Source organism: Stereum hirsutum (assembly GCF_000264905.1).
Source record: "Stereum hirsutum FP-91666 SS1 unplaced genomic scaffold STEHIscaffold_17, whole genome shotgun sequence".
NCBI classification, from domain to species: domain Eukaryota; kingdom Fungi; phylum Basidiomycota; class Agaricomycetes; order Russulales; family Stereaceae; genus Stereum; species Stereum hirsutum.
Window position 1 is genome coordinate 760717 of NW_006763147.1, and position 12410 is coordinate 773126.

The 12410-nt window shown below is 48.4% G+C and overlaps 3 protein-coding genes across 3 annotated transcripts; 1 reads left to right on the forward strand and 2 right to left on the reverse strand.

Moving 5' to 3' along the window:
• Positions 1-184: 184 nt before the first annotated feature.
• STEHIDRAFT_114973 (uncharacterized protein) lies at positions 185-4274 on the reverse strand (the record flags this gene model as incomplete). Its single annotated transcript, XM_007309309.1, has 5 exons — positions 185-213; positions 273-367; positions 515-1916; positions 1969-2035; positions 2643-4274. The coding sequence occupies 5 exons, from the start codon at positions 4272-4274 to the stop codon at positions 185-187; spliced, it is 3225 nt and encodes a 1074-aa protein (XP_007309371.1).
• A 1828-nt stretch (positions 4275-6102) lies between these two features.
• On the forward strand, positions 6103-10133 carry STEHIDRAFT_114974 (uncharacterized protein; the record flags this gene model as incomplete). The annotated part of the gene is made up of 18 exons (XM_007309310.1): positions 6103-6111; positions 6359-6429; positions 6574-6619; positions 6823-6884; positions 6959-7054; positions 7095-7189; positions 7214-7309; positions 7452-7559; positions 7609-7732; positions 7795-8195; positions 8322-8502; positions 8564-8923; positions 8982-9198; positions 9251-9336; positions 9446-9561; positions 9679-9816; positions 9857-10030; positions 10072-10133. 18 exons carry the CDS (start codon positions 6103-6105, stop codon positions 10131-10133), a joined length of 2442 nt encoding a protein of 813 aa, XP_007309372.1.
• Positions 10134-10372: 239 nt separating this feature from the next.
• On the reverse strand, positions 10373-11769 carry STEHIDRAFT_161738 (uncharacterized protein; the record flags this gene model as incomplete). The annotated part of the gene is made up of 2 exons (XM_007309311.1): positions 10373-11710; positions 11764-11769. 2 exons carry the CDS (start codon positions 11767-11769, stop codon positions 10373-10375), a joined length of 1344 nt encoding a protein of 447 aa, XP_007309373.1.
• Between the last annotated feature and the right edge of the window lie 641 nt (positions 11770-12410).

Genomic DNA, 12410 nt, shown 5'->3' on the forward strand with positions numbered 1-12410 from the left:
AAGGATGGACAGGACCCGCTGTATTGTCCGATTTCAATGGGAATCTTGCCGCAGACGATAAAGTTACGGAGGGTGAGCGGATTGCGACAAAGGCTTGGAGCGCGATGATGAACCATCGAAAAACGAAAACCATATAATCCCACGAGTGCCACATCACAACGTCAAAGTACAATTATCAGCAGAGTCAGTCAATCGAAACCCCGATACTGTCATCTATCATGAGAAACATTGTTAGGTTCATCGATCTGTTGAGAGCGAATGCATGCACTCACCACTGTTAGAGTCATACGTATAATGAACTTCTGGTATAAACTTGGCCCACTGGGACAGCTCGTTCGTTGGGATGCAGCAGTCCACTAATTCTACCCTACGAAATGGAACAATATACGATTTAATGGCCCATAAGCACTGTCCAAGGTGCCTTGCGGCCTGATCTGACCGGTCGTCCAAATGATATGAATACTGTACATCTTCGAATGATATGGTGTGGAGGTCGGGCCACTCGCAAACGTACGGCTTCAAATGAGGAAACAGAAACTTGCCGGCTGCACCTGCCAGGCCAAGCAGAATCAAAGCGGAATCGTGGGCAACCTTGTTGCGTATGGTGAGTTCCGTGGTGTCCGTTAAGTGTCTGACGACTTCCTGTACCATCCGGCGACAAGGAAGAAGTGACTGGGGCTTTCGCCCTTGTTCCACGTAGACGTGGCCAATATTCGATGGGTCGACAATCTCAAACAAGATATTTGGTTCCGGTCCGCATTGAGTACGAGTGGTAACCGAAAGGGAGTGGAGATCTGCATCGATGAATATCAACGTCAGGTCCGCATCGTCTATCATGATGCGAATAGACGTATAGGGGAGTGCTCTGAGGTAGAGGATGGTTCGAAGGTTGGTGTAGAAATCGCGAGGGGGCGCAGCAGTATGAGGGCGTCGACAGAAACGTGGGATGTGTAGTTTGAGAGAATAGGAGTGGGTACGCTGCAAGGGAAGGATACAAAGGATGTTTTTGTGATCTTCATGCGGTACCGTGATCTCTATGCGCTGAAGGAATGGTAGCACGAGTCTATCCACGGTGTGTGAACTAATGATTTGGTCAGAGGCGAACGACAGGGTATGAAGGTGCCGGAGGCTTTCCAGTGACTCAAAGAGCTCGGATACTGTAGGGGAACCACCTATGCCGAGTATGTCCAGATGTATAGTTCTCGACGACAGAGGAAACGCTCTGGTGGACCATGAAGGCAGAACACCCTTTACGTCGATAGATTGGAGATGCTGAAAGTCAGCCAACCAAATGTGAAGGGGTGTTCCATCTGGTTCGATACGAGAACTGGCGACCTCCAGAACCTCGAGATTCGGTAGATTATCAGGATGCAACCAATCCAGGTCATCGGCGGAGTCGATTATGGGTTCGTCAAGAACAAGACGTTGCAGTTGGGAGGTAAATGATGGATGATGATCCGTTAGAGAAGTTAAGGTGTTTAGGGATTGTCCCCAAACGAATAGCGGTAAGGTCTTTCGCCGACGAATGGTCTCGAGCGCGACGTAGTCAGGCATACTGCCCAAAATGATGTCTCGCCACATCCCAGGCATGGTGAGCGCCACACGCCGCCATCTCCTGCAAACGAGAGGCACAGAAAACGTATAGGATATGTCGGGCGGACCTTCACCTTCTGGCTCAGATGGAAGTTGCTCGAAGAACATGGAGAGGATTTCGTCCGGGGTGCTACGTATGGATGTCGGCTGCTTCGAACCTATGCAGTAAACCGGTTCATTTCGGATTTGGCGAACAGATGCGATGGTGCAGCGGAGTCTTCTCTCTATTTCTTCTAGCTGGTCTGTCGTCCAACTGGACATCGTGCATATTCTCGCCAAGTCATCGATACGACCGGACAAAGTACCTAAGTCGATCATAAAGACTGCATCATTGCCATCGTTAGTGTGGTTATGCTAAAACATAGGTGAACGCACCTTTTCCGTGGAAGCGGTTGATATGAAATGAGTGCAAGTTGGCGTTTGTGCAAGGTCGCTGTGTACACTGCGCGTTAGATAGATGAGCAACGACGGATAAAGAACGGAGAGTGTCCTACTTCGTGTCTTTCTGAACAGCGGGGTCTCGCCTTCCGTTTTGGCTCGACGTCATGTATATATCAAGGGGAAGATGCTCAAGGTCGACATGTATTAATCACGGGTCAAACTAATGGGAGCGGAGCCCGCATAGGAATGACGCGGCCACAGCATGAGTCGGCCCATTCACGCGGCCGCAGGAAGCAACTAGACGACCGAACCGGTGCAGCTGTGATCCGACGACTTCTTGGAATGTTCCGAATCTTTCCGAATGGTTTCCGTGTGGCGGACAGTTTGATTTCGCCACATCGCACAGTGAATTCAACAATCTCAATATAGAAGACAACGAATCATGTATGTACTTATAAAGCAAGACAAAGCAACGAAAGCACATCGGGTACGAAAAAAAAAGACGAGTCATAGCCAAACGGTATATCGTATACCGTTGAGTTTTTGGATAGAGGGGCTATAGACAAATTTCGGGCATGAGAACGTGTACGCTGTTATTATAAGTAATGGCACTCACTTCACAAGTCGTACGAAAGCATCCTCATCAAGTGAGGGTGGGAAAGGTCTACCGCCGGCGAGAATATTTCCTTTTCATCGTCCGCGACCCACCGCCCCTTTCTGGCTGGACTGATACTAGTACAAAACGTCTCCATCGCGACACCAACCGATCCAATCCAGCTTTCCGGGTGGTGTGGTGCTTGCGATAGAGTCCAAGTAGGATGACAACCGTGGAATATGACAGTTCCGTGTGATGCTTCCAAAAATGAAGTGCTCAGGAAGCGCAAGATGGTAGGAATATATCTTTCGTGTACGCATATGTGGTACGTATGGAACCGGTGTAGAGGGATGCACCGAAGGAATATATGATGGACCATGTTTCCGGGATCGGTACTGGAGTTCATGTCGAATGAAAAGCTGGCGTCGGGTGAGATGTGTAGGCAGTTATTCAGTATGGTCTTGAAGACGTGAGCGTGTATAGCCGGAGTTCGGATGGACATATACGTGTTCCGATCGGTCTTCAGCACCAGATCGATCGTCGCATGCCATTGAATAGATCCATTGACATTGAGGAAGATGCCGGCGGAAGATATGACGTTGCTGAAGGTGAATGATTGGGCGATGGCCAACGCGTTCGCATCCATTGTCGCAGGGTCTCCCGCACGGTGCTGGAATAGCTCGGTGACGAAGACGTCAAGGGAACAGAGACTGAAGTAACGAGCTATCCTTTTGATTGAAGGCGCCGCACCGTGAAGAGCGACGCTGCGTAGGTTGGAACCAGATATGGGAGCGACTGCGGATGACTGTATGACGTGCACGTCCCACAGCTCCAGCACGGTCAACAGGTGCATGTGTTGAAGAGCCTGATCGAAGTGGACGAGATCTAGGGGGAATGGAAAGTGACCGCCGTGACTCTTGTGAATATGTAGTGTGACGAGGCGAGGCGGAGGGATGAATTGGTGGAAAGGAAAGGAAGAATGGCGAATGCATAGGACGGTAACCGGTAGATTCTGGAGGCGAGCAAGGTCGCGAGTGTGAATGGCCTGAGTGGGAAGTCGACTCATTGGGTCATCCTCATCATCATCATCGTCCACGACATCAACCCCGCTGTTGCTCTGTACTCCATAGGGCGCCCATACCAAGCCGTTCGTCGGCCACCCTCCCGTCATTCCCATGAAATTCGCCATCTCCTCTTTGTCCTCTAAAATACCCCTCGCCCCTATGAATATGTTCTCGAGTTGATTGAAATCGTGGAACTGTAGGCACGTGCTCACAGTAGGCCAGAGCGAAACGTCGACATCGATGTATAGAGTCCGGATGCGGTGAGAAGCTGACTGTAGAAGGGGCCAAAGCAGACCGATGGAATCGGCGTCGTTGACGAGGACGGTGAGTAGGTGCTCTTTAGATCTATCGAGAGCTATCTGGAGGTCGTCGACGTCCATCTGACCGAGTGGGAAAAAGCTTCGCAACTCGGCGATGTCCTTGATGCGCTCGTTCCAGTTGGCACATACGTGGCGTAGTTTGAAAAAATTGTGGAATTTGACGCGCTGGACCGTGCTCCATTGCTCTGGACAGATTGACCACATCGATGAGGCGTCGTTGTACGTGGGTATGATAGAGTGTACGGCCGTGAGTATGATTGCGTCGGTCATTTCGGCGGGCAAAGTGAGTGCCGCTGGGGCGGTTGGTGGACGAGGAGACATGAAGATGACGGTTAATAAGGAGCGGTTTTATGTTCTGGTGAGAAATATGGGTGAGAGTCGCGCTTTGGACGAGAAGAAAAGGGGAGAAGAGTGTGCGAAATAGTCCGGATGGGCTCCGAGGACCAAATATTGAACGTTGTTTGGTGCCGTTACGTTAAGCACTGTAGCCATCTTTGTCTGTGCGCTGACCGTACTCCGTCAGCTCCACATGTCGCGCCTTATGCTGACAGACCGGATTGCTGCAAGTTTGAATGCAAAGGTGAGCAGATAATATTTTGTTTGAGCCAACCACGCAACACGCTGCCGGGACGGTAGTAGACCTGACGGCCAGTATCATCTGGGCTTGTGGTCGTCGCTGACGCACCAACGGTAGGACATAACCGTGACAGCCTAAGGCGTCGTGAACGTAACTCGTAAGATCGAGTTGTTCTTGAAGCGCGATATACAAAGATACCTTGCGGTACGTATTCTTGTCCTACCTCAAAAGATTAGGATGCTACGCGATACGTTGAGGCTCAAATCTTTCAACCATAAGGTAATGCTGATTCTGATGGAGTACGATGCTCGTATCCTACCGTACGGACGATGTAGTGCGCCAGATCCAGAGAAGATCAATGGTGGTGAGTTATGCTATAAGACTGGTCAATACGGACTTGGTGGTCACAATGTCTGACGTACCTTCGTATGAGTGCCCAATAGCGAACTAACTCTGCTTTCAAATTCCGTCTTTACACACTATGCAAAGGTGAGTGCTCCGGAAACGGATTAAACATATGGACATTGACCATTGTTCCTTTACTGCCTCGGGTTCATGCCAAACAGATGAAAGCGTATTACGTCTATTTGTCCGACGATGTATTGCGTCGTATACAACATATGCATGAACATATTACGAACCAAACTCCTCTTGAACAGCGCAAGTTGCAGCATCGTCTCTGAGCTGCAAGGGGATTGACGATCCGATACCGACACATGGGCAGGTTCGCTCTTACTTTTGAAGTCTGTCCAACTTCAGCATAGATGGTGATAGGCGATAGACAATGGGTCAGTCATACGATGACTGTTGACATTTATATGTAGGAGCTCACCTCAACGTTTGAAGCTTAATTTGATAGTAAGCCTCATCTCTCCGACCGTTTCTCAAGGCAGCCCATGATCACGCACTAAGTATTTTGATGATGTGAGCTCATAAGTGTGCTCATTCGTGAATCAGCATACCCAATGTTTGTATGCACATTATACGGACTCACAATGCTAAAGTTATGGAGTGATGTCAACTGACAAGCAACGAGGACCGACGTGTTGAGGATATGGACAAGAGTAGGTCTTCGCGGTTGTAACATTAGGTTGTTTATAGGGTAGACCACCGAGTAGTAAGGTATCGTCTTAGTAGCATAGAGGTGAAGTAGGAGAATCAACGTCAGTATACACGGATTTCAATGTCCATTCCAGATGCCCTGTCAAGGACTATGCGATATTCGAAGACTGTGTGGCGAAGTGGCAACCAAGGCATCAGGCGAAAACCGGAAAGTTCATTCCGATCGTCACATGATCATGGCGTGTATCGGTAGCACATGACTTGCTTGTTATTGTTGACTTCGACGCGTCTGTTTATCGTCACCTGACCGAGCGGCGAAACTGTATATATACAGCGGAGGGTTCTGCTTTGCTCTGCACCCCATGCCTGTGTTTTCCAACGGGGTGGGGTCATACCGCGCATACTGATATTTTTATTTTTATTATAGAGAGCAGGGCCCGCTCACTGTCTTATACGACAATTGTTCGCGTTACATACGATACGTCTCCTGTTCCGCTGCATAGGTCCTCCATGTCTAGGGTGTGCGTGGTCGACTGATTGGTGTCGAAGCTCTCGTACCCTATAATGTCTACGTGCATCTACTGTCATATTAGCATGCTTGCAGTTTAAACAGTCACTTATCCTCCCACTGATATACCAGTGCGGGCGTTCTACTATACTGTTTTATATGCTACATCATTACACTACATCATGATACAACGATATGTGAACCGTCAAGGAAGGGTACCGACATAGATGATTAGTAGCTACCTACGTTTACAACGAGCCGGTATGGGGAAAGCAAACCGGCATGGTTTCATTACTTGATTCACGCCACACAATAGGAGCAATTGAGCCGTGAGTGCCACACATACAGGCGTGCGAGCATTTCGATCAAATTGGAATGTTGGTTGCTTCACAAACGCACAACAGCGCGACACATTCACACGTCACATCCCAAGGACTTAAACTCACGATGAATCTCTCACACACAGCACGCAGGCGCCGTCCCCGTAATCGACCGTCAATTCACCCACGGTTTATCAACGTGCGTCAACAAACTGGAAAGGCCTACCGCCTAAAAAAGCTGGCTCGGGGGTTCGATGACAGCTTTGGCTCAGCATACTGTGATGGCCTTGCTTGCTTTGTCTATGCCGTCTTGGGACTACTTATTGCTTCGTTCTCATCCATTCCTTACGCATCCAGTTATGGCGTACTGTTGGTCTGCTATTTGACGTTTAGCGCTGCTAGGTTGGCAATGAAATGCGCATTGCCCAATATATCAGACGCCTGGAAGTTTTTTGGTATGGATGGTTCGTAAAGCGTTATCGCATGTGTGCATCATCAAGTAGATGGACTTATTGCTTGGCTATATGGTTTACACTAGGTGGCTCGACGAACCTGCATCCGACTCGCAGGCAACGCCGACAAGGTCCAATGTTGAACGTATTCATCCGTGGAGCATCCAAAGGCATATGCTTAAGTAAGCTTCACCAAGACAACCGTCACTGCATTATCTTCAGAGTAACGCCTCAGGTCATAAGGCTATCGACTGACTCGTCACTCTTTTCAGAACTGTCTCCTGAAGCGCTTGTTCAAGATGTTTTCATGGAACTCCGTAAGCGTCACGTCATACCTGCAGCAAGCAACCGCCTCGGCCTATACGCCCTTTACCCGTCGTTTTCTTCAAGCCCCCTCGCTACCCAGCAAACCTTGAATGAAATTGATTTTCGAGATGGTACGCATATGCATGTATACTGGCGGCTTCGAGGCGGGAGTAGGAAAGGCTCTCGAAGTATGCCCGGCCGGTTTCAGGAGGACAAGTCAGGTATTGTTGAACAACATACTTCAGTTCTGTTGGTTCTAAATACGTCATTAAGAACCTTTCCCTCAACCCGGATCGAACCATCAATCTACACAGTCAGCGGACGAAACAGGCAGCATTAGGGTATCTGGCGTGTGTGGCGATGAATTCGACGAGATGTCCGGTGAGTTCAAACTTATCTCAGCATGTATACGCGTACTCACCCTTGATAGATTTATCTGAACTGGATGATGACCATGTTGAGGTCAGCGTGTGCGACGAGGAAGATGATGGCCTTGATTGGAGAGAAGATGACCCGATGCTAGCAGTCGCCATTGAAGAGGAGCTGGATAGATAGTAAGTGGACGTTGTGCTATTCGTTGTTACCAGGACATGTCTCACATTCTATCATGGTGCAGCTTACCAGCCCATCCGAACTTTGCACTCCAGGGCGGTTTAAGTAGCCAAACGATCAGATCTCAAGTTTCACTCAAAGATGTCGTCATGACCAGAGCATGCTCCAGTAACCCGGATGACCTTAACCGCGATCCGTCCGTTCAAAGAACTTACCGAAGGAACGCGGTCACAAAACGTCTGGAAAGCCAGGATGTACAAGTACAACCAGCTTCATCCACTCCATCTAACGGTAAACGTAGCGCTCAATTCAGCACACATCAAGACGTCCCGCATAAAAAGCGTAGAACGTCTGTTCTTGATGGCGCGTTATCACCTCCGGATGTCAGGATGTCGAATACGGGGCAAGGGATAGAAACATCGATAACTCAAACCCAAGTCATGTATGACAGAGTCCCAAACACTGGTAAGTTCAACGATAACTGTCCACATGGGGCTTCTAGCCCATCGGATATGCAGCAACCCGAATCGGTCATTTATTCGGTGGCTCATATTCAAACGTTCTTCGCCCATATTCTTACAAACATCACAGGTACGCGCCCAGTCGAACAAGACACAATCACCTTCGCCTCTCAGTTCCCTGTTGCAGACACACGTCAAATATCACCCGGGCTAACGGCTTCATCTAATGCGCCTCACGGAGCACCCTGGGCAATGCCCCCTGCAAATATACCGCGAAGCTCTATGCCGACGCATCGCCTACCCCCAAATTCGTTAGTTCTTATGTTATTTTAAGTCTCTTCACGATTTGGGACGCCACTGACCTTCAAACAGTTCACCCGTTTCAACCACTTCCAATGCCTATCGGTACGGTCCGCCACCACCATCTGTTGCAGCTCAAAGTCCACGCAACTCGCGTACCTTGGAGGAACTGAAGCAAGATATCGATGCCAGGAAAAGGAAGGATATGGACATAGCGAAGGAGAGGAGCAAGAAGCGTCTGCGGGATAAGACGGTAAACAAGGCGCAACAGATACACACTGACCTGCAATTCAGTTCCCTTTCCATATCCAACAAAGGTTGGATGGGTCGAAGATTTGACCACGATGAAAACGTTCGGATGAAGAGAATGTGGAGGGATAGGACCATAGAGAGTGAGATGATGGGCTTTCAGAGAGTGCCGTTCGATTCAGAGTACGTTTCATACATAACACCAAAATGCAATTCAGCTGCTTATCCATTCGTATACCAGCCTGGCCAAACAGCCAGCCACGGATATAAGGGATTGCGAGGGACGACTGCTATGCAAGAGATCCATGTGGAGGCCAAGAATTGCCGATTTAGTGGTTCAGTTCGGAATAGAGGCTGTACGCCATCTGGATAAAACAGATCCGTATCCGGTTGTAAAGGTCCATACTCGAGGGCCACACCGTTTTACCATATGCGGCGTGGATCGAAATAATAAGAAGGTGCGAGAAGATACATTATATTCAAACGTACTCCACCTAACTACGGATTCAGATTCCAGCTTTGAACCCTTGGCATGTGAAGAACGAGGCTGCTATTACCGAACTTTTTACGCCTGGCAGTGCTGTAGACCAGATTCAGTAAGTAGGGTTTGCATCCAACCCAATTTTCACAAGCACTGAAAAACGGGCGAGTTAGACGAATAGGAATGGACTTCCTCCATACATGTTTCCCTGAAATTGTGGCCAGGTATAAGCGGTGTCATGAATACATCAGGACCAGATATGGGATCAACCCCATGTATGGGTTATTTTACAATTTCTGTCTCAACGGAGCATGGCCAGGCAAGACAGACAGGGTATACTGTGAGCCTCACGTAGACTGGAAAAATATTGCTATAGGGGTTTGTTTGGTTTTTGTTTACGGTGAGCTGATCGTGGCTAAACTATGCTATTCATGCACTAAATTCAGGCGATTTACAGGCAATTTTGACCATAGGAGAAAGGCTTGGCTTGTGATATGGGAAGCCGGTGTCATAATCGAAATTCCGGCCGGTGTCTTCGTCGCTTATCCTTCATCTCTTTTCTACCATTTTAATTGGGATATCGGTACGATCTGCGGTCAGTTATCGAGACGTCTCATACTCATATTGTTTTACAGAGATCGTCACAACACAAGATGGGTCCAAACCGACGCGTGAAAACAGTGAACCTCTGGATGGGCGTGATGGAAGGGGTTCCGCCGTGTGGTTCAACCAAGCTACTATGTTTCAAACGTCTGAACTTGGTTTCAACACGGTTGCTGAAGCTGAAGAAGCTGGTGCTGATACTACAAGTACATATACTTCTGATAGTTTCCCCATTCGCCCTATGTAGATGCGCGTATGTACATGGGAAAGATCACAACTTACTGCATACCATCAGAATCGGTCATCTAGAGTGATAATATATTGGCACCGAATGGGATATACTACGACAATTCGATTATTCATACGGGAAGCATTGGATCGATTTCGGCCAGCACATATAATTGAATGACCTTACAGCCGACGATATCGCATAAGATTCTACCACAGATAAGTAGGAGTATCTGGTCCATTTCCTTATAATGTACGTGAATAAATAAGGTAGCACAGAGTAAGTACGGGAACGCAACTGGAATCAGAGTGGGTGAGGCTCAGCTGCCATTGCCTGACAGCCAGTCACGGAAAGCAGAGAGTGCAAAATCGGGCAATCCAAGTAAGAGAGGTTGAATGTTTGTACCATTTACCCTATCCCCTCGTATATTGACAATGACTTCACGGCCAGACTCCCTTATCCTCATCAGCCATCTACTCATACAAACGACATCTTCTCTGTCTACCCCGTCCTCCACTTTGAAATCGATTACGCGAAGAAGAGGCCACATATGTTGCTCTTGACGGAAAACGACAGCAGATAAAGCGTCAGCCCATCTGGAACCATCCAGCAGCTGCACCTCCTTGACGTTAACGATGGTAGATGTGATATTATACCAGGGAAGTGGACTGGGAGGTCGGATGAATGGATAAGTAGCGGACCGATCACGAACGGCCAGTCGCTCGATACCTTGTACTCCGCAGCAAGTGACCATATGGAACCATTGGTCTGTCGTGGTGTCTATACACTCCAGCGTTATTATAACAGGGCTGGGTTTGCACATGATCGTGAAAAATATGGATGGTCGAGTTAGGGAATAGGGAGGGCCTGCGTCAATGATAGCAAGCTTGGGCGGATGAAGGGATGAGAGACCCATCTGCGAGGTCAGGAGAGGCACGGCTCGTATCGCTGACCACGTAGATGACGCGATGTAAACCTTGGTCAAAGATGGTACCGATAAAGAACGTATAAGGGCGTCAATCGGTGCGCCGTTTCCCCCTAAAGATAGGTATTTGAGGCTCGGTAGATGAATGGGTCCTGGCGGGGAGAAGACGATGGAAGGAGCACTGGAAAAGATACCATAAAGACTGAGGTGAAGGAGAGCGGTGCAAGGAAGAAGGATGTTCCGTAGTTGGGCTAACGACGGAATAGAATGACACGGTTCCAGTTCTGGTGGCGATTGCACGGAGTGCGCTGGGACAAGATCATGTATATCGATGTCCAATACTATCAACCCGGAAGGTAAAGTCAGGGTCGACCATGGGAGCGACAAGTTCGTTATCCTCAGGTTCGTCAACGAAGGGAATAGATTGTCAAAGTCTGTGTGAGCTCCGATGACCAGATGTTGGTTCCCGCCGCGATGTACGTCGATGAGTTGGAGGTGACGGGTAAAAGGCAACGGAGTGCGGATAAGAACCTCCCAGGAAGGATGCGCCCAATGGCGATTTATTGTGATGGTATGAGCTCTTAGTGCTGTGGCGTATATCGCTGGGCGAAAGACAGGTATTGGCGTCGGCATGTTGCCGATTACCAACTCGATGACCTCGTTTGGGTCATTGTGAGCATACTCCACATCGACGTCCTTGAGCACAACGCGGTTATCGAGGTTTGTGGGATCCTATAGTAGTACTGAGTACAATGATATATGGTCACAGTAGGTCGAAAACATACCGACATCATATGCAAGTTCGATAGATAAAGAGACATTTAACGGCCGCCAGCAAAGCAGATTCTTGTATCGGAAAAGATCCCGGTATTCACACGACATAACGCGTGGTTGGAGAAACATCCCCTTTCGTCAACATATCGTACATACGCTCACCGACCAAGTTATTCAAAGCTCTGCGTCTTCGGTCACAACACTCACAGCCAATATATATAGAAACTTGCTGTAGACTGATTTATACAGGAGTGATGTTATTTTACGACTTGAAGGTCATGGGACTCATGCGTTAGCGTACAAAGCAGACGAAGACATCGAATAGCCAGAGATAGAAAGCATAAACAAGACTTAGAACAGCCAACACAACCGGGCTCAATGCAGACCTCCATTGAGCAGGTTAATGTCGAACAGAAAGAGCAAGAATAGACAAGAGTCGAGTGTGAGAAAACAAAATGTGGCAAAGAAGGTGTGGCGTGTTGACAAGTGCGTGAGAAATATATACGGAAAGGGTAGTACGAACAGCCGTCAAACACATAACTCCTCGCGGTTATCCTGTCCATTTGCTCTAACTTGGATCTAACCTATACTTTCGCATATACTGCTATACACGCCATACGATTGTCAAGTGTATTCATCGATGGTACGTCCGCCATCT